General features: G+C 38.7%; 1 protein-coding gene across 3 annotated transcripts; it reads left to right on the plus strand.

Annotated features, from left to right (window-relative positions):
* The first annotated feature begins 1,616 nt into the window (after window positions 1–1,616).
* Window positions 1,617–25,520, plus strand: pacsin2 (protein kinase C and casein kinase substrate in neurons 2). Of its 3 annotated transcripts, XM_058416779.1 has the most exons (12): window positions 1,672–1,769; window positions 5,640–6,008; window positions 13,399–13,471; window positions 13,560–13,716; window positions 14,045–14,280; window positions 15,255–15,407; window positions 16,068–16,243; window positions 17,312–17,432; window positions 19,491–19,609; window positions 21,339–21,473; window positions 22,746–22,930; window positions 23,651–25,520. In XM_058416779.1, the coding sequence occupies exons 3-12, from the start codon at window positions 13,418–13,420 to the stop codon at window positions 23,761–23,763; spliced, it is 1,449 nt and encodes a 482-aa protein (XP_058272762.1). In that variant the 5' UTR covers window positions 1,672–1,769; window positions 5,640–6,008; window positions 13,399–13,417; the 3' UTR covers window positions 23,764–25,520. The 3 variants fall into 3 exon arrangements, with proteins under 3 accessions (XP_058272761.1, XP_058272763.1, XP_058272762.1); XM_058416778.1 differs by lacking the exon at window positions 5,640–6,008 and having other exon boundaries at window positions 1,617–1,769; XM_058416780.1 differs by lacking the exons at window positions 5,640–6,008; window positions 21,339–21,473 and having other exon boundaries at window positions 1,617–1,769.
* The last annotated feature ends 1,649 nt before the right edge of the window (window positions 25,521–27,169 follow it).

A 27,169-nucleotide genomic window follows, 5' to 3' on the forward strand; every position in this document is an offset into this window, starting at 1 on the left:
CTAATCTAAACTGACCGCCACAAAGCGGTCAGTTTGTTTTCCACACTCTTGTTGTCATTCTTGTTGTTGTCCTTCTCAAGTCTTACAGATAAATAAAGTGCTTATAGTAGGTGAAGTGATATTGTTTCATTGCATGGGATCAAACTAAAATTAAATAACTACAACATCTACTATTACACAGGCCTGATTTTAATCCAGAGACAGAGAGATGAGGACAAATGTAACACGACAGCTGCTATTTTCAACACTACTGAGTGTTCTGCTTCACCTGTTTTTATTTAACACTAACCTGACTTCGTGAACAACTTCCTCAAAAGTATAACACAAAGTTTCAGAACCCATATGAAACCAGTATCAGGCCTTATGACCAAAGAATAGTTTTGCAGTGTTTTGAACAGTTAAATAAACATACATTCAAATTGATGTGAGATTTTTGATTATCTGCATGCAAACATGCACATTAAGTATGACTCAAGTATGCATCAATGAGCTTAAACCTTATATCTGGGCTAAACAGCTGTTTATAATTATGTAAACTTGTAAGGATTTTACACTCGGGGAATGTGAAATTACAACCCAAATCCAGCTGTTTTGCCAGACTGAAACAGGCTTTGGTTTGTATTATTATTTATTATGATGCTTGGTGGGAAGCATAATGTTGATGGTGTTACCTCCTCACACCTCCATCATTTGTTTCAGGGATTCCCCTGGCTTTCCTGGTTAGCAAACTAATTCAAATCAAAACCTATGTTTTCTTCCACATGCCCCGTATAATTTACTTTAGTGTGTACACTGATCAAGCATAACATTATGAGCACTGCCAGGTGAAGTGAATAAGACTTATGTCCTCATCATGGTACCTGTTAGTGGGTGGGATATATTAGGCAGCAAGTGAACATTTTGTCCTCAAAGTTGATGTGTTAGAAGCAGGAAAAATGGGCAGGCGTAAGGATTTGAGCGAGTTTGACAAAGGGCCAAATTGTGATGGCTAGACAACTTGATCATAGTATCTCCAAAACTGCAGCTCTTGTGAGGTGTTTCCCAGTCTGCAGTGGTCAGTATCTATCAAAAGTTTCCATTAAGTGTTGTAAGCATCCTTTGAGTCCTGTAGGTGTCCTTTAAGTTCTGTAAGTTATGAGGTGGGCCTCCACAATTTACAGAACTTAAGGGATCTGCTGCTAACATCTTGGTGCCAGATACCACAGCACACCTTCATGGATCTAGTGAAGTCCATGCCTCGGCAGGTCAGGGCTGTTTTGGCAGCATAAGTGGGACCAACACAATATTACGCAGGTGGTCACAATGTTATGCCTGATTGGTGTATTTCGAGTTGATCAAATCTGGCAACCCAGCCGTCCAGTGGACGATCCTGTTGGGAGCATGATGATTCATTTCATTCATTTGCGTATTGAACTACCCGTATTTGATTCATTTCCTCAAGCGCCAAGAACAATATGCAAGAATTATGTGTAGACTGCTAATCAGACCTTTTTTGAGCGATGTAATGTAATAACAAATCCTAATGTTTTTTTTGTTTTTTTTTAAAAATCCAAATATTCGTTCATGCTAATGAATCAATTCTCGCAACTTCCTTTACAAAAAAAGAGTCATTCAAAAGGAATCGATTCCATCACGAGTCGCGAGCCATCACTGCTGCCTCTACAGGCATTCGGCCATGGAGCGGCTATGAAAAAGAGGGGGAAGAGGCGTACGACATATTTAACAAGGCTCCGTGTTTCCGCACAATTTCTCGTTCAGCTTGGACCAAGGTAAAGTAGACCTCTAACACCGTGTTTATTGTGTGTGCAAGGGTTTTTTGGTCATTAAAATGATTTTTGTGTAAGTCTGTTGGAAGGCTGTGAATAGGCAGCTAACGTTGGTCGCTAGCCTGCTTAGCAGCGTTAAGCTACGTGATTAAATGGTTTCACTCTGCGTGAGATTACCCTATAACTTTTTTCCCTGTTTAATCAGGTTAGCTGTATGATGTTGATAATAAATGCCGTGACAGCAATATGACCGCTAAGTACAGGATACAAACACAGTATAAAAACTTGTTATAACATGGCAAATGTCTGGTAAATGTCAGTGTTCCTCGACACGGACTGGTTTGGAGACGTGCCCTAGCTAACTAGTCCATGTTTAGTTAGAGATTTAGTTGTTTAAAAAAGCTCTTCATATGTATAAAAGTCTAAAGTCTAATACTACCTACACTATCTAACCAAACATATGTTAAACCATGCTTGCTGAACAGCCCTGTCACTGCACCTCTGTGTACCGTGTTCATCTGCCATTCACCTGACCTTCTTATAAACAAGTTGTGTGTAAAATTTTAACGATGTTTTTTTTAATTATTTTTTTATTTACTTATTTTTGTGTCGTTTCCTCCGGATATTAGACAGCGTGTGTGGTGTTGCGATAGCTGACTAAGCCAGCATTAGAAAGGCGGGGCAGGGCAATGTTTAACCCGTCTTCATGGGTGTATTACCAAATCACCCCCTGCTGGACATCTAGTGCACTATTTTTAGGCGTAGAAGCCGTTATTTTATACGTCATGTAGTGCACTACGAAGGGAGTATTGAGTCGATTCAGGCGAGACCTCGGTCTGAAAGTTCGTCGACGATGTACTGTATTTTTCATTGGAATTGTAGTTTACTCCTGTCTCCTATTTAATATTTTAAAATGTTTAACTTGTATTTTACTGAGTAGATAGTCAGATTGTTGGTTGAAGTTAATGATGGAAGTCATTTTTGAAAAGCCCTTTATCCTATGTTTGTGTACACAGTAGGAACCTTGAGGGAACCTTGAATGATGTGAATCAGCTGTCATTACTAAAAATGGACATCCAGTCTAAGCCTATATTTGTTAGCGTGTGTTAATCTGGACTTTGATAAAGCATGACCTTGACGAGAAAGATTCAAGACAAACAGTTTAGAAATTTGGTTCAACTGTGATTAAAAAAAGGATTTAACGTCTCAGGAACAGTGAAATGTAAGAAGAAGTGAAAGCACCCTTGTGCCACAGTGGTTCCTGCTTTTGTTGAGCATAAAAAGCGTCAGGCACCAAGTATGGGGAATCAGGAAGTTCACTGGAAAAGCCCACAGCCATCATGTGTGACTTTTCCCCTCTTTGTTATTTATAGTATTTCCCTTCATTATGACGTCTTATTCTTTCCATCGGTACTAGAATGCCAAAGAGGTGAGAGAAGGACAGACCACAGGTCTACAGTTACCCCCTTAACTCTTCATCAATCCCTATCATACTATAGCTACTGTCTTTACATCATTTATCATCAAACACACATGTACTGTCATTCCATCAGTCACACAGCTACCATTATTCCATCAATCACAATGCTGCAATTATCAATTAGGATAATTGATAGGAAAGATGAAGTTACCTTTATTCATCCATCACAATGCTTCCATCATCCATCAACAATCACACAGCTTCCATCAGTCCATCATCCATCATCAATAACACATCTACCCTCATTCCATCATCAATAACACATCTACCCTCATTCCATCATCAGTCACACATCTACCCTCATTCCATCATCAGTCACACATCTACCCTCATTCCATCATCAGTCACACATCTACCCTCATTCCATCATCAGTCACACATCTACCCTCATTCCATCATCAGTCACACATCTACCCTCATTCCATCATCAGTCACACATCTACCCTCATTCCATCATCAGTCACACATCTACCCTCATTCCATCATCAGTCACACATCTACCCTCATTCCATCATCAGTCACACATCTACCCTCATTCCATCATCAGTCACACATCTACCCTCATTCCATCATCAGTCACACATCTACCCTCATTCCATCATCAGTCTCAGCTGCAATCATGCCATAATCTATCATCATCACACAGCAGCTGTCATTCCATCATATAATCGTTTCATGTAGGACTTTCCTAACTTCTATTCAGCTTATCGGTAAGTTTGAAATGTTTTACGTTAGTGAGTCTTTGGATTGGAGTTGTTGAACAATAATATAGTTATCATCTATTTGGCCATTACTTCATCCCTCCATCTACCATCCCTCTGTAAACAGTGGAATGATAGTGGATGGTGTTTGTGTGTGTTATATTCAAATCTTTGTAATTGGGGAAAATGAGAGATCAATTACTGATGATTATCGGATTATTTTATAATGATTCCATGAGTCAACAGTCTGTGTTGTAATGAACCAAGCAAAATATACAGTCTGCTATTTTGATTCTGCACTGTGGCAGCTGCAGCAGCTGGGGCGCTGACGGAAACTCAGGGGAATATTTGTAGCACAGGCAACAGTATTTCAGTAGATCTCTGATGATGTTCCCACAAATGTCAAAGGCATGTAACTGACAGTACAGCTGCACAAAATGATGCTCACTCAGAATTGCATGAGGGAATTAATGAGAGGTCATGTAGGGTCAGCGAACCTTGTCCAACTTGTGTCTACACAGGAATGGTGCAGGAATTTCCCAATAAGGTAAAAAAAAAAAAAAAGAAAAGAAAAGAAAAGTTGAAAGGTCACTTCGTGGGAGTGTCCTGTTGGGTTTTGTTATTGATTTTGTTACAAGCATTACACAAGTGTTCAGACCTAGTGCTGTTATAAATGCACCAAACTTTCCGTGTATCAATGTGTTATGATAGTGCAGGTTGGTGTTGGGAAAGTTTCTCTGAATTCAACATCTTGGACAGTAAAATCCTGGAACAAAAATATTGAGATGAGATGAACCTTTATTAATCACCTTTATTAATCACCTATAGGGGAAATTCAAGTTGGCACAGCAGCGCAAGAGGAGTAATATCAGTGAAAATCAATAAAATAGTGAAAATAAAGTCTAAAATAAATAGAAATGTTAAAAATAACATGCCGAGAGAGAGAGAGAAAAGAAAAAGAGAGAGAGAGAGTCAGTGGTGTTGGAGGTACTGGGTACTGTTGCATTGTGAAATCTGATGGCTGATGGTGTTATAGAGCCCTGAAACCAGTGGAATTGGTCTTAAACAATGCTGAATATCTGGGTGACTCTGACTCATTATCATAGGATTTGTTTATCTCGTCTAATTAACATTATTCCCAATTCGCCTGCTCCCTGTCGACTCACACTGTAATCTGGTTACGGCAGATATTCCGAGTTTACAAGCTCTTTACTCATATAGAAATGTATTTGTGGTGGAACATAGTAGAGATTCCAGTGTGATCCATTTATCATGGAAAGTATTATACTGGACATAAGCCAGTAGTCTTACATTTTTTTCTTGTTGCTTTATCTATGAGAAATTCACATAAACTCTTTTAGGTTTTAGGTGTAGCCCCATGCACTGTTTCTCCTTTAAAGGATTGTAAAAGTATGATCAGAATACAGAAATTAGATATTTCTGTCTAGAAATGAGCTCTTTCAAGGGCTAGTTTTACTGCATTTCCTTGTTTAAAAGTTTGTTTAGTAAACTGAATTAGGTGGAGTAGGTTTGGAATGGGGGTACAGGATGAGGTGAGGTTTGGCTCACTCAAGTTGTCTAAATGATCTAGGATCTTTCAAAGACATTTACATTTGTCGGTACATAGTAATTATCTCTATTTTTGTGGAAGTCTTAAGTCTTTATCTGTCTTTTTCTTTTGATCATTTTCAGACTTACATTATATTGCCAAAGGTTTTGGGACACCCCTCCAAATCATTGAATTCAGGTGTTGGGCTTGGCCCCTTAGTTCCAGTGAAAGGAACTCTTAATGCTTCAGCATACCAAGACATTTTAGACAATTTCATGCTCCCAACTTTGTGGGAACAGTTTGGGGATGACCCCTTCCTGTTCCAACATGACTGCACACCAGTGCACAAAGCAAGGTCCATAAAGACATGGATGAGTGAGTTTGGTGTGGAGGAACTTGATTGTCCTGACTTCAACCTGATAGAACACCTTTGGGATGAATAAGAGCGGAGACTGCGAGCCAGACCTTCTCGTCCAACATCAATGCCTCACCTCACAAATGCACTTCTAGAGGTATGGTCAAAAATTCCCATAAACACACTCCTAAACCTTGGGGAAAGCCTTCCCAGAAGAGTTGAAGCTGTTATAGCTGCAAAGGCCAGGCCAACTCCATATTACATTCAAGTGCATGTAAAGGCAGATGTCTCAAAACTTTTGGCAATATAGTGTATGTGCTCACACTGGCTAAATGTATTTTCAAGCTTGATGGGTTTCTTGATGACAGTAATATGCAGATCACTCTTTCCTCCACTAGAAATATGTAGAACAGTAACTCGGACAAGCCTATGATCAACTAACATCACCATGCACTCAAATCTCAGCCTCATCACGGTTTCTTGGAAACTCCATGAAATATGCATTACATTGTGATAAGGTCTGAGACATGATTTCCCCACAGAGGCTCTTAAGCATAAAGCACATCTCAGAATGTGGAGAATGTATGTCTGATAAATTAAACTGTAGTGTGTGTGAAATCTGTACTTTAAATGAGTGGCACACACACAGAGTTTGGTTTAAGCATGAATCTCTATGACTTCAGTGCTTATCAGCATGCCTTCGCCCTCGGGTCTTTCCAACACTGCTCACATGATTGAGTGCTCTGTGTCAGGGCCTGTGTTTGCTTTCCATGTTATAATTTCCTAAGAATCCGGCTTCATAATAAGAACTTCTGGATTACTGAGTGTTGTGCCTTTGTCTCATTAAAAGAATATTGTGTGTCTGTTTGATGTAATAGCTTGCGGCGTGATTGCCAGGTTTTCATGTAGCATTCATGGTCATTTTTTTCCTGAAATCTTTCTGTGGACATGCCAGTTCACGTCCTTACTAGAATTTATTTGTGTTTCTGTTCTCTGTTGTTTTCTCACAGCGGGATGATGTAATTAGAAAGGTCATATCTGTCACACACACAGAGCACGTTATTAGCAGTACCTCTACACCTACTCATTCATGCAATTATCTAATCAGCTATTCATGTGGCAGTACTAAAGTCATGCAGATACAGAACGATACCTTCAGGTAATGTTTACGTCACCCATTGGGATGGGGAAAAACGTGATCTCATGGCATGATTGTCGGTGCCGGACAAGCTGGTTTGACGGAGAATTCAACGAAGAATTTAGGCTGTTTTGAGAGCACATGGAGACCCTACAGAGTATTAGTATAGTGTTTCTAATAAATTGCTCTGTGAGTGTATGTGTGCAGTTACAGTCTTTCCTACAATTTCAGTTCTGACCTCCAAATGGCTTGACCTGGTTGAAAAGATACACTTTAGTGCTTTTTAATGCTTATGTAATGAACAAACTGCACAGGGGCTGCAGTGTTTGTAAGTTTGCAACAGAGGCAGACAAATCAGCAGCCATAAAAATTGTCTGAGCTATCCTATTCCTGGGAAAAGGTAAAAACAATTTACTGACTATTGCAAAACACAAGTTTTAATGTAGCATATATGTTATTTGAGGTGATGTGATTGTGGTAGAACTATTTTACTAGCCATACTCAGTTTTGTTGAGGATGTACTACTTGAATGTGTAGAAAGATTGTTAGAAGAGGATAATAATCTTATATGCATTGGTTTCTCTTACTGTGTTAACATTTTAACAATCTTACTTGCCATATACGGGGGGGGGTCCTCGACTTACATCGGAATTCCATTCCAACTCGAGTTTCGCCATAAGTCGGAACTCACATACTGCCGTCTTCCTCATATAGCGCCACGTGACGACGTATTCGTCCGCTCTGCTCGCCGACTAGTTCCCGCGCGAAATTTGTTTTAACATCGCAAACGCCGTAAGTCGGAGATGGCGACATAACCACGGAACGCCGTAAATCGAGGACGTTGTAAACCGTATTATTATTTATTTATTTATTTTTATGGGCAAGACAAATTATGGTGATTGGGCCAGCATACTGGAGCCTGTATTTGCCCAGTGGACTGGCTTATGAGTATAAATTGTCAACCCTTGTGTACATGCAAGTGAAGTTTAAGACTGAAGATTTTGTTTTAGAGTCTAGCAGTGTAAAGCTTGAAGAATTCATATCAGTCCATCAGGCGTGATTTGATTTAAAACAGTGCACACAGGGCATAAATCAGAAAATAATCAAGCCATGAATCAAAACCTGACAGTTTCAGTAAAGGAGGCATGGCCTGCTTCACTTACATTGCAGGACTGATATTGAATCACATTTGTCATCTGTTTGGGTTATATAGCTATTTTTATATCCAGCTTTAAAAATAAAAGTAAAGATTTTACTGCCGTTTGGTTTTGTTCTGATTCACATGTGCAGCTTTTAGCCTGTCTAAATGGAATACCCTGGAATATTTTCCTCCTCTGTGTGTTTTTTTGTACAGGTGAAGATGCAGTAATTGCGCTGTGCTGAAAGTGTGTTGGTCTTGATCCAGTTCTAGATATAGGTGCTAAACTGCCCAAGAGGACAGAACTGTAGCACCACAGAAAAGCATTGTGTTCTGGATATTTAAAGAGACAAATAAATGTTTTCAGTTAGGTATTTAGGGCTGGCTCTGCGTTTGGCTCTTGGTTGATTTCGAAGTTTTATTTACGTTTTTTCCCCACACCATTCATACTGCAGGTATGAAATTGACATTGCAACATCACCTGATTTATTTTTGTCCTGCAAACTCCGGAACTGACCTGCTCAGTTTAATTGTTGGTCTAAAGAAAGATCTGCAGTGAAATATTCAATGGTATGTCAATTTTATTAAAATGGAATAAGCCGCTGTAGATGGAAGCGTTGGGATTATATACTTCCTTTATTGCTCTCTGTCAAGTGCAATCTTGTATCCAATGTAGCTGGTCTGTCTGCCAGTGTTTTGTAACTGTTTTGCGTCACTGTTGCTTGTTGCCAAGGATGTAAATGTGTGTTTGTGTTTAGTAGGAGGGAACTTCGAAGCTGCTGATTCAAGAAAATATTACTAAGAGAGGTGATGAATCAGCCACACACAGTCATAATCATCAGTCTTTCTCCCTATATGAAGACTGACTCTTTTTGCTGGAAGGGGAACTCCTGACTGATAAATATAGGATCACCTTTAACAACCAGGGTGTGTGTGTGTGTGTGTGTGTGTGTGTGTGTGTGTGGGGAGGTTCTATATTCTTGGTACTATTTCTGAAGTGACAATAACCTGAGATAGACCAGCACTAAAATAACATTGACCAGGTGTACCCATGTTATTTTGTCATATATCATGCACTCATTTTGTTCTGAGAAGAGAGAGAGAGAAATAGTAAATACTTTAGCTAAGCTTCCATTTAGACTAATTGTTCAGAACCCTCTTGATCAGCAATTTTGTCAGTTGATTATTTGCTTGTATTTTTATTATGCCTTAAATGACTTGTTTTTTAGGTGCTGTAGCCATTTATACTCAGCTGTGTAAAGAGAAACCACAAGTCCAAACCAAATGTACCATATTAAAACCATACCATATACACCGATCAGGCAAAACATTATGAGCACTGACAGGTGAAGTGAATAACACTGATTATCTCCTCATCATGGTACCTGTTAGTGGGTGGGATATATTAGGCAGCAAGTGAACATTTTGTCCTCAAAGTTGATGTGTTAGAAGCAGGAAAAATGGGCAAGCGTATGGGTTTGACAAGGACCAAATTGTGATGGCTAGACAACTGGATCATAGTATCTCCAACACTGCAGCTCTTGTGGGGTGTTCCCGGTCTGCAGTGGTCAGTATCTATCAAAAGTTGTCAAGGGAAGGAACAATGGTGAACCGGCGACAGGGTCATGGACGGTCAAGGCTCACTGATGCACATGGGGAGCAAAGGCTGACCCGTGTGATCCGATCCAACAGACGAGCTACTGTTGATCAAATTGCTGAAGAAGTTAATGCTGGTTCTGATAGAAAGGTGTCAGAATACACCGTGCATGACGGGTCAGGGCTGTTTTGGCAGCAAGAGGGTGACCAACACAATATTAGGCAGGTGGTCATAATGTTATGCCTGTTTGGTGTATAAACCAAATCCTAGAACCACATTCACATAGATAGCAAATGGCAAAGTAATAACAGTTCATTTACTATACTATTTTTTAATTTAGCAATAAAAAGTGTGACAAGAATGTTGCAGGAATCGTTTTGGTTCAGTCAAGAGGACAGTTTAGTAAGTATTTTTAAAATTGCTCCAACCTCCAGCAAGCACAATTAATGCACCAATCACCAAAATACAGCGAACAGACCATAACGAAACAGCAAGCTACAGGCTTTTTTTCAAGCGTAGCTGACTCTCTTTCAAACCCAAGAAGTAAAATGAAATGAAACAGCTACTGAGTAACTGAGCTGCAAAGTGCAAACTGGGCTAAAGCACTTCGCTGCAGCTCTAGGCAAATGTATTGTTCTCTAGGTAATTGTACCAACAAAATCGAAATGAACAAACTAAACACATTGTTTAATTAATACTGGCTCTGCGTTCTCTATACTCACTTATTTTCAGTGATCTCTGTGCACACCCAGTACTTTTTAAGACCCCAACCCTCCTTTCCTTATTACTTTCTTTCTTTCTTTTTTGTTCAGTGTGAAATTAAACCAAACTGAAAGATGTGAGAGCACCCTAAGAGTAAATGTTTTATGGACGACTGAGTAAATGTTTTATATGATTGCCTGAAGGAACACAACATTTATACTCTGTGGCACACCAAAGCAGCCATCTGAGCAAAGTGTTCCTAATGAACTCCAGCATGATTGAAGATTGAAAGAGATTCGGACCAGAATTGCCCTAGCTGTAGATAGGGAATAAAATGTGCTGTATTTTAGGTTGCAGGAAACTGCATTTTATATATATATATATATATATATATATATATATATATATATATATATAATGTATGTAATGTATGTATATGTATGTATATATGTATGTATATGAGCTGATAAAATGCCCTGCAAGGAAGAAACTGAGCCAAATGGGAGAGCTAAAGTGCTGCAGATATTCAGGAGATCTACATGGGTAATATACTAATAAATGTAACTCATAGTTCAAAAACATTTTAAGCTAGTTTTTATATACAGACTATATTTATATTTTGTATTAGGTGTTCTTGGAGATTGCTAGAGTTCAGTGATTTGTTTATCCTTTTCCTCTTCCAAGAGTTTTGTGTGTGTATATACTTTTTAAGATATACTTTTACTTGTATATTTTCAGCCCTGAGACCTCTTTTCAGCCCAAACCTTTTTTTTTTGTGCTACACCAAATGAAGTAAAAGACTAAAGGGTGTGAAAACGCTTAGTCGGGGACTAAGCTCTGCGGGGAGCTGACACTGCTTTGGATGCCAGAGGTCATCTGGGGAAGAGAGGAAATGGTGCTTGAATGGAGGTGGATGAGTGTGACAGAGGAGTCTCTGTCAGCAGTGTTCCGTTGCAGCGCTCGTCCAAGCAACGGAAAAGCTTCCCAAAGGGTGTGCTCTGACTTATAAAAACCTGTGTGTGTGTGTGTGTATACTTAAAGCTGAGTTAGTGCATCTGGTATTAGGCTCACTGGCTTCCATGGCATTTCTGCCTCATTTCCCTCCTCTAATTGTAGCTGACCATCTAATTGTAGCTGAGCATGTTTATATTGGGGGCCTATAGGCTAGAAGTTCCTTAGATTAGTTGACCCTCTCGGACGTCTCTCGCAAAACAACCAGTCTCTAGGGCGCATTTTCCAGGATATTTACATAAAACTTTGTTTGTGTATGTGGGGAGTGTTTGTGTCAGTGTATGTGTGAAGACTATACACTGCCTTAAAGTCATGCTGTGGTGATGGTTGCTAAGCCTGCAAACACATTGGAAACAAACACTTTCCTTCCACTTTTTTTCCCACTTGATTCTCATCTTATACCTGGCTTTGTGTAATACTGCTTTAGAAACAAAATCATGGAAAGTATGAATTTCCCTGCTGCTACTCTGATAAGGTCATCAGCGGGTATGAAGGAAATTGTGGTTGAGGGTGTGTGTGTGTGTAGTAATGTCTTCAAGTGTTTGTGAAGGTAGGGCCGGTGTTGTGTAAATCAGCATTGAAGGGGCAAGTGTGTGCTGTAAGAATGGCAGGATTTTTCATCACTTCCTCTAGGAAAAATGTTTCTTGTCAAGCCAGTGCGTCTTCATGTTTATGTGACTGTCACTATTGCACTGTGAAGTGGAACATAAGGAGCAGATTTTATCCTTGTCATTTGTACACTGGTTTTGGCAGCACGCCTCTCCACTACTGTGAAATAAAACCCTACAAATGCTGATCAGTCTGTAGCTCTCAATGACATTGTCTGAGATTTCAAGGACAGCACAGGCCGAGTTATAGCCAGGTCTCATTGCACAGTTACTTACCTTTATACATGATTTTTAAGTATATTGATTGTACCAGGGGTTTTAAATGGTTTTTGCTGCCAGAAACCCATTTAACTCTAAATGAGTTCAGCAGTACAGTTTTATTTCATGAATGCTATCTAATGTTCTTTCTATTCCTGAACTTTCCAGAACATTTTAAGGATATTATTCACAGACCTAAAGACTTGGATAAACCCATTCAATTCATGTGACCTGGCAAACCGGTTAATAATTATATAAGCAAATATCATATATGTGAATCTGCATACCTAATAATAAACACTTTGTACTGTCTGTTTTTTGTTTTGTTTTTTTGCTCTGCTTAATCACATTTTGGAGCAGTAATATAGACTTATTCATAGACCATAGCCTTTTATTCCAACAGAGAGGTCAGGACATTTCTGTAAGTCACTTTGGATTAAATGCTACGGATAATAAATATGATTATTTTGATACTGGTTGGTTGTGTTTTCCACAGCAGCAACTAAATAAAAAAAAGAATTAAAAAAATCACAGCACCGGGGGATCTCTCTGGACCTTATTTTGGATCTTTCTTACCTTATTTGAAGCACAAGTAGATTTTATTTGATTTTCCTGCAAAACCTGAATGAAACAGTTAACACTACATTATATGTTGTTATAATGTATATGATGTTATAACACTACATTAAAGAATATTAAGGTTTCATTGCATAAAATGTAATCCTAAGTCATAGTACTGAATTTGAGCCACAGGTCAGACAAGCAACAAAACATTTAAAATAAATTCACATTGACAAAGCCCTGAATGGTTTGTGAAATCACTAATGTTTTACAGGCCAGCATGGATATAACCGTAAGGGAGGTGTGGTGTAAGTGACCCTTAGTTGAATCCTTAATGCAATTTTTAGGAAGCAGGGGTTAGAATAGTACAGCACCTCTGGAACAGCCAGGGTCAAGGGCCTTGCTCAAAGGCCCAAGAAAGGCAGCTTTGCATTGCTGAGTCTTGAACCATCGACCTTCTGATCACTAACCCAGAACCTTAACTGTGTACGTAAGTATCCACCAACAAAATATAATGTATTGTTTCTTTTTCAGGTAATCAAAAAAGACAATCATGTCTGACTACACTGACTCTTTGACTGATGTCTCCAGTGACAGTTTTTGGGAGGTAATATACACTCATGCACATTGCACTGTTCACTTGCAGTTAGACTGTTGACATGACACTTACTTTTGTCTTTTCCTCTGTGGCCCAGGTTGGTAATTACAAACGGACTGTAAAGCGGGTGGAAGATGGGAATCGTCTGTGTAACGACTTGATGAACTGTATTCACGAGCGAGCCCGCATTGAAAAGGCATATGCACAGCAACTGACTGAATGGGCCAAGCGCTGGAGACAACTGATAGACAAAGGTGAGGAACTTATGGAGCTGTAAGGAATGTTTGGAACATTCCAGGCAGAAAGCCATTACTGTTAGAGCCACTCCCTTGGTTGTTTGTGTTTTTTTTGGAGAAGCTGTTCTCCAAATTACTTATTGTTGTTTTATTCTCCTGCATTAGGCGTAACTGACCTCAGTGTTGGTAGCATTGTTTACGTTCCTGAATTGATTTGTGTACTTCATTGTGGTAGGGAAATTGAATTTTGGCAACAGACTGTTTTTTCCTCTCTGGCTATCCTGAGTCCTTGTGTTGCTGATTAGAGCCGTTGGGCTGATTTGTACGATGTGCTGTTGTATTGCAGGGCCTCAGTATGGGACGGTGGAGCGGGGCTGGTGTGCCCTGATGACAGAAGCGGAGAAGGTCAGTGATCTCCATATGGAAATAAAGGGTGTTCTCATGGGGGAGGACTTTGAAAAAGTGAAAAACTGGCAGAAAGACGCCTACCACAAGCAGATGATCGGCGGGCTGAAGGAAACCAAAGAGGCTGAAGATGGCTTTCGCAAAGCTCAAAAACCTTGGGCCAAGAAACTTAAAGAGGTATGACTATACATACTGTTGTTATTTCCTCAAATGGAAAAGTTCGACTTGCACTTTAAAAGTTACCAACAGGGTGCTTGGACCAACTGGAAGTTACCCAAACTGCATTTCCACTACAGAAACGCAAATTCACTCATGCTACTAGTCTTGTATAAAACCAGTAAACTGAGCTGTCTTTTCTTTAGTTCTATAGTTTCTATACTTTTCTGTAGCCAAAATGTAAAAGAAAAATGAATAATAATTAAAATACAATATTTAAGCTTCATCCAAGAGCGCACCAGACCACCCTTCACTTATCAGTCATAAATAGGCCATATTTCCAGCTTCAGTGCTCTATTTATCCTACTCTTTCAACAATGAATTGGTGCAATAAATGTGATTAATAATAAATATGTGTGTCATATTACAATATTTAAAATGCATTTGTGTGGACAAGCTGGCAGTTCCACTAAAATAGATTTACTCAATATTAATGGAGAGTGAAGTGCATTAAAGAAACTCCTTATAGAATAATGATGGATGCTGTGTCTACAGCAGTGTCTGGGAGGTTTATTCAACTCCAGTGTATGAAAGAGCGGGTTTGCTAGCTATTTAAATGTTGAGCAAGATTTTTGCAGGGTGTGTGTATCCTCAGAGGAGATAAACTTCTTAAGACCCTCTCTCAAGTTACCGAACAAAATGTTTTATTCTACATTAACTTTAACTGTGTTTTCATGGCCTGAAGCTGTTTGTGTAACACTCATGTTATTTACAAATATTATTGGGTTTTTGTGTACTGATTTACAGGTGGTGACTTCCTGAGTCCCATTGTGCTGTCAGACTGTTACATTGCTTTTGGCCTTTCAGCAGACACCTTTGTATTTAAACTTACCTTATCTTGATATACACCAGTATGCCAATGCAAAAACACTGAAGAAGACACACTTTTAGAGTGTCATTTGTTTTAATGAGCAACCCTGTCTCTATTTCCTTAGGTGGATTTGATGAAGAAGGCCTACCACACAGCCTGTAAGGAAGAAAAGTTGGCCACCACCAGGGAGAACAACAGTAAGCTGGAGAGCAACAATCCTGAGTCCCAGAAAAAGCTCCAAGACAAAGTAGAGAAGTGCCAGCAGGATGTGCAAAAGGTGTGTATAAGTGCATGTGCAGACATGCTTGCAAATAAGTATTTAAGACATTCAGGTGAATTGTAGTTTGGTAAAGGCTCCTTTTTAATCCTAGTGTTTTAGATGCTGCTTGCACATTGTGCCATTAGAAGGAGAAAAAGCCTTTATTACTGCCACACATTTCATTACAACACAGTGGAATTCTTTTCCTCACATATCCTAGCTTACAAAGTTTGGTTCAACGCACAAGGGCAGCTATGATGCAGTGCCCCTGAAGCAGTGAGGGTTAACTGAGCCAGGTTTTGCTTACTTGGAACGTTACTTGTTATTTACAATGGAATAATTTCAAGCATAAAAATGAGCAACTAGGGCTTGCATTCAACTTAATAGGTTTAAAGATTTAATATTTGAATGCTTATAGCTTTATAATACCGATTGCTCTACACTGTGTGTTTGTAATGTGAAAATTGGTCACTTGCTTAAGCAAAGAGGTTGAGGAGATCATAGTGTAATGTCTTAAATGCGTTTTGTTGGTTTTGTGAGTAGTCACATTTCTTAGGCTCTAATTAGTTTAGGTTTACTTTGCAAAGTATACTTTGCACACTTTGCTACGTATATTAAAACAGTAATAGAAGGCATTATGTAATGTCCTGGTGTGAATGTGTGTGCTGCATGCATCAGTCTAAGGAGCGCTATGAGAAGGCCCTGGAGGAGCTGGATAAGGTAACACCTCAGTACATGGAGAACATGGAGCAGGTGTTTGAGCAGTGGCAGCAGTTTGAGGACAAGAGACTGCACTTCTTCAAAGAACTTTTGCTGGATGTTAAACAACACCTCGACCTCTCTACCAATCACAAGTAAGTAATAAACACTCTTTTTGGCCATCTTCAAACAGTATGCATAACAGTTTTCTCATTCACATACACTCCAGGTCTATGCACATGATGCACTAAATGGCAGGTCAGGACTGAAAAATACCTGGTCCACAGGTTCACAATGTTAACTGTAACTATTTGTCTCTGTTGAGCAGAATAAATATAATAGAAATAGAAACGCTGTCAGACAGTTACAACACCTAACAGATAGTAATGCAGTCAGACAACAGCACTGCGTACAGCAGGGGCCTTCAGGTGTCAGACAGAGTGAACAGAAGAGAGAGAGAGCAGACGAAGTGTCACTGTGAAACACCATAACCACTTCAGAGTGGTGTTTAGCAATTTGTAGGCTTGAACTAATCACTTATGGTCAAGATTTGAAAGGTAACTATAGTTGTCGTCGTTTGTGTTAGCTGCTTATGCAGGACTTTTGTAGGTTTTGTAGCTGGACCTTCACAAATTTTATGCTGCAGAGCAAAGAGAGGTGTTTATTTAAGAACATGCCAAAGAGAAAATGTTCAGATGACTGCAGGATACACAATGGACACAATTTCTTTTGCTTTCTGAATCTGTCTCTTTCTCTCTCTGTCTCTCTGTCTGACTCTTTCTTTAGCTCTCAAAATACAACAACTTTACCTTTTAATCATTTTACCAAAAATGTTCCTGTGATGTGCAAAACAGTGTGATGGCACTTTTAGCCAAGACTCCTTTCATAAATGTTAAATGTCTCCTAACAAAAACCACATCAATGATTATAAGTTTTGGAATAAGCACATATTGGAAAAAGTAAAAGATTAATCAGCCAGAACTACTGTCTGAGCCATGCTGTTATATGAAAATAATACACTCGTTCTAATCACTCAGATTGAAGAATTCAGCATCACTGTGGTATAAATGGGTAAATAGTAAGAAATTATTGCACTGCCCTTAAACTACTTCTATAACCACACTGAATGACAAAAACTCAGTACTTCAATTAAAGTAGTTTTTCACTTTCATGCTGATCCGTTGCACTATGTGGTGTCTGAAAGTGTAGTTTTCATCACTCAGGTTCCAGGACGTGTACCAGACATTGGAGGACACAATCCAGGCAGCCGACACAGGGGAAGATCTGAAATGGTTCCGTTCCAACCATGGCCCAGGCATGCCGATGAACTGGCCTCAGTTTGAGGTACACTCCCACTTCACACACAAAAACACACCCCCACTCACTATAAGACACTGTAGTAAAAGCACTAAAGTGGTCAGACTAGTATGAGACACTCAGAAAGTATCTAATCTCTAAGAAGTCTTTTTACACTGAGGAAACCTCCGTTATTAAAGAGTAATACGGCTTTTTGTTCAGAGTAATTTTATCTTTCTGTCTCAGTTTCTGCAGGAAGAGAGAGAACCAGTCTGTCAGGGTTTGCCCAGTTGTGCACAATCAGCCAAAATTTGCATCTGCTTTTCTTGAGTGCATAATGAATCAAACTTTTCTCCCTCTCTTGTTTCTTTCTTTTTCTTTTTCTGTTTCTTTTTAACTTTTTTACACACTTATCCTTAATAGTCTGAAGGAAAAACCACAGGACATAAACTTTTTATATCAGAGAAATGAGTCTGGTGCCAGATCTAGGCTTCTTTTAATCCAGTCTTTACATAAGTGCTACGGGAACACTGGCTGTGTCACATTGACTCTCTGCGTCTTTTTTGTGCCAACTGGGTTATTCCATACGAGGTTAAATAACAAATGGATGATCATTACAGAAATTCTTCAATGGCTTCAAGAGATGAGTTTTAATAATTGCTATGAGTCACAAACAGCACGGTTTCTGCTGGCGTGGTGCTCTGTGTGTGTGTGAGCACCTGTATGATTCACCTGTATTTGCTGTGGCCAGAGACCATAGACTTTTTCCATGTGCTCTTATGCACACACCTCAAGTTGTCTGAGTTCTATAGGAGGAGAAAGGGAGAAACAATGGAGGAAGATTAATCCCTGATCAAATTTTACAATAAACAAAAAGCACAGCTTGCAGTAAAAAGAAACATAAATTTGTAAGACTTTATACAGAATATAATATTCCCAACTTACAATTGACTCAAATAGCTAAATAAGTTGTCATAGTGCTTTCTCACCAATTCAACAATAGTTCTTTACATATAGTCACCTTATCAAGAATATATAAGTATCCATACTCAGTCAAAAACTTCATGATTTTTTATTTAATTTAAAAAATACCCTTCTTTTCCACCTTCACAACACAGCATGTGGATCAGTCTTTAATCAAGAAACAGCTTCTATTAAAGATTGCAGATCAGCATGTGGTCTGCTGGAAAATGGTGTTAATTTCCCCGGGAGTCTGGTATTTTTCTGACTAACCCACTCCCTCTCTGCTCTAATCCAGAAGGTGGACTTATCACAGTCACGTTTCCATAAGAGAAGGTCCATTATAGTGAGTTGTCCACAGCTGACTTTAATGCTGCTGTCACAACGGTTTCTGGGTTCTTGTCTTTACCTTTGTGTTGTTTACATTTACCACATTTAGATTTTGTGTGTTTGTCTGTAATATTATCTGTCCTAATTTAACACAGATGAGGTGTCATTTTAAGCGGCATGTAAGTTCTAATGTGCTAGTAACAATAAGTGTGGTGTACATTCCCCTTATTTCATGGGAGTTTTAACCTCAAAAGCAAATTAAATTCATTAAATTTGGCACATATTACAATACAATAAGCTACAGTAGAATGATGAATTTATCTGGCATATGAATTGTGTAATTTAATCAGGGGGAAACTAATGGGTATATACTGTATAATCATATAAGTCACCATATACTGAATGTATTGTAAACAAGTGAGTATTGAAGTGCAGAATGATTGAATGTACTATTCTGTTCAAATTGAATTTAGCATGTTCAATTTGAATTCACTTCATGCGTACCTAGCTTAGACTGTTAATATACTTCTCAAATGTTAGGTGAACATTTACATCCGTGTGTTTGGACTCACAGCAGCTAGGGAATGTGGCTTTTGCATTTGGCTGAGGTCCTGATTGTATCTGGGCTGTATTACTCTTTACTGAGCTGCTTATCAGTGTGTGGGCCCTGATATGTGTATGTGTATATATGTGTGGTGTGTGTGTGTGCAGTGTATGTTTGCTCATTCAGTTGTACTGATTGAGAGATATAATTTGATATGTAGGCAGAGCAGCCCTCTTTTCTGCTGTACTAGTGACTGTGTTTGTGTGTATTAGGACTGGTCTGTAGACTTAAATCGGATGCTGAGTCGGAGAGAAAAAAAGAAGCCAGGCGATGAAGTAACGCTTACAGGCATCAATCAAACAGGAGAACGAGCAGCCAAGACCAATAACAGGTAAGCAGTCTGTTCTGCTTTCTCACTGAAAGAGGGTCACTTTGCCATGGAGTGTCTGCCTCTATACTCACTTTGAGCGTGAGTGAATGGCTGTTTACGCAGAACTTATGTATATGTTTTTAGATTTTAGGATGCCCAAAGAACTGTCACCTGTTTAGAGCTACACAGCTGTAAAATCAGGAAAATCTAGCATTTTTAAACTGTTTGCTTTACATTGCTTTACATAATTTGCTGTACATTGGAACCACAGTAGCAGTTGCTGAGCATTACCTATACGCATTTAAATTATACAGCTATAACACAACTTTTCTTAAAAACTATAGGTATCTAAACCCACATTATCCTCTTTCACATTTTAAGCTTAATTTACAAATTCCTACCGGAATTATTTATTAAGGATTTGTGTAGGTTTTTTTTTTTCGTTTTCTTTTTCTTAGTGCATTGTATCGAAATCACAGCAATCACAAAGTATAATCTCAAAGCATGAAAAATGCTATGCGTATGTCTTGTAATTATAATTATTCTCCTTTATCTTTAATATCTATTCGCATTTCTAAATAGATGGCTGAACAAGATGTGTTTAGATATGCCTAGTGTTTCCATAGAAACACTGACTCATAAGATCTGCAGGAAATGTAGCGTCATATTCCAAATTAGACAAAGGTTGCAGGTTTGCTGTAAAATACCTTTTTCCCTCCAACTGCTAATTATACAACAGGTGCGACTTAGTGTGAAATACCTGTTTAAGAAACTTTTATCTGGCTTCCTCCCCTCCATAGGGCCTTGTCTGAAGTGTGTGTGTGTTTGTGCTCACAGGGGGAGTTACCTATAAGAATGTGAAGCATGCCAGGAGTGCTTAACCTTTATTTAACCTAGTAGGCTGAGCCTGGACCTGGACTCCTTTCACATGTATATTAGTGATTTTGAAAGCATAGTTTTTACCTCTCTGTAAACATTTCCCATGCGAAACACATAGATAAACATGCTCACATAAACATGCCCAGCCAGTTACACTGCAATGGTATTGTTTTATCTGTTGCTATTGTATGTCTAGTCTTGAAGAAAGGCATGCAAGTAATTTATTTCATTGTGCTTCGGTGCACAAGACAATAAAATGACCTGATGCAGCGATTGATGAAAGAATAACATTAAGGGAGATTCATTAGTTTATCTTTAGTAACTAATTCATCATAATTCTTTGAGCGTTGTCTCACAAATTGCCACTGTCTGATCTCACAGGTATGTGTCTTTGAGGCAGATCAGTTTGCAGATCGTTTCTCTGTAAAGAGAGCCGGTTGCCTTGTTGGTAAAAATGTTGTGAAAAACCTGGCCTGTCAGATTCTCACTTATTTGTTCACAGATAGAGGCTACTTTGCTCCATTTGTTACGAAAAATTGCACATGCCCAGATTTTATCTGTTCAGTTTAATAGCTATATCAAACTGGTGTTTGAAACATTACCTTGTTGTTTGTTTTGTGGTATATGGTTCTCTATAGGGAGTCCAGGAAAGCTGACAACATTGTTTGAGTGGGAAGACTTGACTTAATTTAGTCATAAGTCTTATTGCGTGAAGTTATCCTTATTACAGTGATCACACTGTTGATTTGAGGTTGTTCTAATTGTTTTGATGTCTTTTTGATGCAGAAGCTGTATTGTGGTGCTATACTGTACAAAGAACTCGTGTGCTTATATGTATGTATCACATCCCTGCTTTTCTTCATGTTATTAGCTTGACTGTGCCCAGTAGCACGGAAGCAGTGGGCTTAAACCCATTTGACGATGAGGATGATGAAGAGGAGACGCCACCAGCGCAGCCCAACAGCAGTCCAGCCAGTGTGAAAAAAGAGGAAGTTGTTGCCAAAATGTTGGTGAACAGAAAGCACCTGCTCCTGTTCTGCTCTTGTTCACTGCATATCTACTTTCTTTTGCTGTGTTGTCTTACACCCATCATATTTGTTTCCTTTTGGCTGATTTATTCCTCAGTTCTGTCTTTCAGGTGCCTGTTATTTCCCTGCATGGTTGCACAGTGTAGATCATGTGTTAATAAACGCATGCACACTGTGCTCTGTGTTTTTTCTTCCACAGTGTAACCTGATCATGAGCTATGCAACTGTTCAGTCAGATCTTTTTTGATCAGTACCAAAAAATGCACATGGGCGACAAAAGACTATAGGCTAGGCTTGTTCAAAAAATGAGTTTCAAATATTTAAAATCATTTATAATTAGCCGCCCATAGAGACAATTGAGCAGTAAACTAGTAAATAACACAGATGCAGTACCATTCATGTATCATAAGTCTAAATGTTCTTTTTAATTATTTATGCACAGTAAAATTATCTTCTCTTTAGCTAGATTTTATTAAGAATACTTAATGTAACGAATGATTGGGGCTCTTCCTCTTTTATGCTTCACGAACAGCACTGGGTCCTGTTGCACAGCAGTGCAAATAAATTGTTAATCATTTCACTCTTGCCCAGTGGCTACAAGTGTGCTATTCTCTCCAAACTTCCACAACGAGAAGTTCATTGATTTAATAAGTGTTTTTAATTTAATCGTAGCAAATGTGCAAAATCGGGTGTGTTTGATGCAAGGCGATCTGACTGTAACAGTGCTCTGTGTTTCTCTGATTTCTTTTCTCAGTTTATTTGTTGCTTATGTTTGTTTTCTTCCCTCTGTGGACATTTTAAAAGAATCCAGACAGTTCCTGGGCTTTAAGTGGAGTGTCCTTCTCCTTAATGCTTGCATTGTGGTTTTGAACCAGCATTTAAAAACAGTGCTTGTATTCTGGTGTAATCAGTCTTGCTGTTTCAGCCTTGTAAATGTCATGATGATAAACAGGTATTGCTGTTCATGAAGCGAGAGCCTGAGCTTCTGTGTGGTGATACTGTGGCATGTGCATGGGCTTTTGCTTGGGTTTGTTTGTGTTTCTCAATTTCTTTCACTTGGGTTATTTTACTTTGTTCCTTGTCTCTGATTTTTTTTTTTTTTTTTGACTTCCTGCTTCTTTTACAAGTTCTGATTACATTGTTGACATGTTATGTTGATGTTGTTTGATTGTTGACTGCTGCCAGTCTGCATATCCTGTTCTGATAGCTACCAGTTTTCCATGGTTTAATGGTGGTGACTTTTCTCACAGTACCAGCAATGTGGAGAAGACACGGGATTCGTCAGATGAAGAGACCGGGAACCCTTTTGCAGCAGACACCAATGGAAATGGGAATCCGTTTGAGGACGAGCCAGGTTCTCCCAGGGTTTCGGTTCCTGTACGAGCTCTATATGACTATGAGGGCCAGGAGCAGGATGAGCTGAGCTTCAAAGCAGGTACATGAGCATCAGGGTGAAAACACAGCGAATCTTGTAGAGGTTTTTCTCCACTACATAAAGGAATAAATTATTACCAATATAAAACTATAACTGTATGTTTTTTCATTTAGTCTGGCACCAACAGTGCCTAATAGTACTCAGTTCAGATTTTGCACATCATACCACTCACCAAAATCATATACAGTACAGTGGTGATGGTGTCTATGGATTTACAGACATACAGGAGGCAACTTTTTAACTGATTTCAAAGAAGAAGCCAGACTTAAACACATAACTATTTGTGTCTCAAATGAATGTTAGATGAATAAAGACTCCTATGTTTTGAAATACTCTCTAAGTGGGATAGTTGGGTTTAGATATAGCATGCAGGGCATTTAAAACATGGCTGATTAGGCCTTGAGAAATAGACACAAACTATTTTCCGCCATGAGTCTGGCTCTATATCTATATGTCTAATCAGCAGTTCACCTATGAGGACTATAGTCCACAAATTGCTAAGTCCATGTGACTTCTTCCAATCAGCAGTTAATCAGTTATCATTTTGCCAGTAGGTGGTGACATGGTCAACTGGTGCAAATACAGCAACAAATCCTTATGATGTTATTTGTGTCACTCCTGTAAATTCATTAATTTTGCATCAGTTCTTGTTGAATGTATTGTGGTCAAGTCTATAATGTGCCTCTGTCTCAATTTCCATCATTCTCCCTGTTCTGAAAGGTGATGAATTTATTAAAATCGGAGAGGAGGATGAGCAGGGGTGGTGCAAAGGACGCCTGAAAGATGGCCAGGTTGGACTCTACCCAGCTAATTACGTGGAGGACATTCAGTGACCAGAGGAAATAAAAAGAGTGGAGAGGAAGAAAGCGAGACTGAGAGAAGAAAAGAGGGGAGGTTCTGATGATGAGAGGCTGCTCGTTATTCCCCCCTTGTGGTGGAGGCTGGACCAACCGCTGCAATAATCCAAAATGTCTTTCCACCTTAAAGTTTCTTATAGATACTGCCCTTTTTTGGAGATTTAGAAGCAGATATGATGCCATGATCTCATTACAAGTAGTTTTTAAAAAATAAATAAAATAAAATAAAAAAGGCTGAAAAACAACAGATCTGCACAAAAGGGCAGCAATACATGCTGTGTTTTAATTATATAGAGCACATATCATTTGACATTTGATCCATTTTTAAAGTTCTGAATGCAGTGTCAGTTTACTCATACCAAGTCTGGTCTGGATTCTGGTTCTAACTGCAACATCGAGCATCTTGAGGTGGAATGTTTCACAGGTTACCGTTTTCTCTGTTGCTCTTATATTCCTCAAGGTCAGGGAAACCTGCTTTGTTAATAATAAACATGTTACTTAATGTTCTATGATCAATAGTATGTTTCCATACATGTTACATAAAAGCTATATTTTGGTAATTACCTTATTGCAAAGACATGCAGGCTACACATGGTGAGAACATTGCCATGTTCTGAAAGTTAGATATCTTCAGAGTATTTCATTATTTTTCAACACTGTTTCCTGCAATGATGCTTCAGAGGAAATCTAGAGGTTTTATTTTCCAACCAGATTTTATTACTTTTACAAAGTGTGTGTATGGATGGATGATGGATTTTCTTTTCTTTCTTTTTTTTTTGGTGGAGATTAGTCAGTCTTGACCCTGAGCTGAACTAGACCAAAGCCAGGTTGACTGCTGGATTAGTTTTTCAGGGAAGAGCTGAAGTATGACCGTTGTGTCCCAGGTGAGTTTCATTGCTGTTCAAGTCAGGAACCTTTCACTTCTCTCATGAAAACGGATTGTTTTTGAGCAATAGCTTATTTCGTTTCAAGTAGTTTAGTATCACATAGTTTTTGTTCTTGGGGAAGGTCTCTCACTTGAAGTTGTCAGCTTTATTTTAACCTGCACTGGAAAGTTCACAGCAGATCCACAGAAGAAAAAAAAATTGTAATCCTTTTGTTACAAACTTGTTACAAACACTTGATGTCCACTGATATGAAATGTTTCATAAAGATTGAGTCATGTAAGGAAAAGATGCAGAAACGTGATAGTATTTGTGCATGTAAATGACAATGAACAGGATGATTTGCGATGGACAGCGTACGTAGACATTTTTCAGATTAATTTATAAAATGCCATAAGTGCTTCAACCTTTCCTCCTGGATAAATGCTGTGATTCAGAATCAGAATGTATATTAAGCATGTATGTAATTTGAATGTTATGATTTTATTATTATTTTCTTACCTGTATTATTATGAGTTTTATTTCATTCTTCAGATGGTCATATTGAGTTATTTAGACACACATCTTTATAAATGGATTGATTTTCTTTGGAGTCTGATATGACAGTTTGTAATTGGTCTTATTACAAAGGCCCATGCCCGTTAATGGCTGCGCTCTATTTAACACCATCTCGTAAGAGCAGAAGCAAATGAATTTTGAATGTATGAGAGAGGTTTGCTGCAATTATTGAGAAATGGCGTAAGAGCTTTAACTTTGGGGTTTTGGTATGTAAAACAGCACCTGTGCTTTCACAGTACATCCTGTTAAATGTCACCTTGGCAGTTGGCAAATAAATGATTTAAAATCAGACTCAAATTTTTTTTGGATTCATTTTAAAGGTATTTATAAAGTATTTTAAAGTAAACTCAACCTGTTTTTGTTCGGTGAAACTGCAGCAGAGGGATGATGGACAGTATCAAAACAGGGAGCAGGAAATGTTTAGCTTTACTTACCTTGTTTACTTGTCTTATACCACAGCAGTTTGCCATAAATTACAAGTGTTTAATAATTAAAGAATAACACATGTACACCGATCAGCCATAACATTATGACAGGTGAAGTGAATAATCGCCTCATCATGGCACCTGTTAGTGGGTGGGATATATTAGGCAGCAAGTGAACATTTTGTCCTCAAAGTTGATGTGTTAGAAGCAGGAGAAATGGGCAAGAGTATGGATTTGAGCGAGTTTGACAAGGGCCAAATTGTGATGGCTAGACGACTGGATCAGAGCATCTCCAAGACTGCAGCTCTTGTGGGGTGTTCCCGGTCTGCAGTGGTCAGTATCTATTAAAAGTGGTCCAAGGAAGTGATGACCCGGTGATAGGATCGTGGGCGGCCAAGGCTCACTGACACACGTGGGGAGCGAAGGCTGGCTCGTGCGATCTGATCTGGACTGTTGCTTAAATTGCTGAAGAAGTTAATGCTGGTTCTGATAGAAAGGTGTCAGAATACACAGTGCATGATGGGTCAGGGCTGTTTTGGCAACCAAAGGGAGACCAACACAATATTAGGCAGGTGGTCATAATGTTATGCCTGGTTGGTGTACATCTTTATATCATAAGTTTTATATTATAACTTTATATCTTTTATCATAAGTTAATAGCTGTTATAAGGTAAGTGATAAACCACCAGCCTCTCTTTTTTCTCTCTCTCTCTAAGCCAAAGAGCATGACTTGTGACTGAGAACCCACAAAGACTTTCCTGTCTAAAACCCTAGTTTTTACCTCTGACTTATGAAGCTCTGACACTGGAGAATAAATAACAGAAAACCTCACAGAAAATGTAATCCTATTTAAATCTTTTAATTGATCTTTTAAGTTTATGTCTAGTGCCTGCTTTACAAGCCCTTGTGTAAGTTGTTACTATAACAAAGATATTGTTTTATAATGACTGCATTGATATAAACTTTGTTTTCTGCTGCTACAGAAAATTAATCATCACTTTCTGACCAATCCCAAGAATTCAAAAGCACGGTGGTAGAGCTAGAGCACATATGAGGCCTACACAGATGTCAGTGTAAACAATTATGTGACCTGACCTGACTTCCTGTTTCCAGAATTCCAAAAGTTATGAGTCTTTTGCGAATGAGTCGACTCTTTGAGCCGACTCGCATTTCTGAGTCTATTTTTTCAGGAATTTACTTGTGTGCCTTTATATTTTTTTAATATAAAAAACACTTATTAAAGTAAAACACTTTACAATGTAGCTGTTGAAATGACACATTTGTGTGTGTGTGTGTGGGTCAGTGTTTGTGCATGGACACTACAGAAAGTAAAAGAAAAGATAAAGTAAAGACAGGGTCTGTAGCTTGTAAATTGTTTCCTACATAAAGTGCTTAAAAATGAAAAGAATAGCATCACGGCAGAAGAAAATGTGAAGTACTACAGCGGGGCAGTCTGACCTGTTAACTCATATAGAACAACTAATGTGTGCTGGACACTCCTGTGTCCTGGGAATC

This window comes from Hemibagrus wyckioides, linkage group LG19 (assembly GCF_019097595.1).
Source record: "Hemibagrus wyckioides isolate EC202008001 linkage group LG19, SWU_Hwy_1.0, whole genome shotgun sequence".
Classification (NCBI taxonomy): domain Eukaryota; kingdom Metazoa; phylum Chordata; class Actinopteri; order Siluriformes; family Bagridae; genus Hemibagrus; species Hemibagrus wyckioides.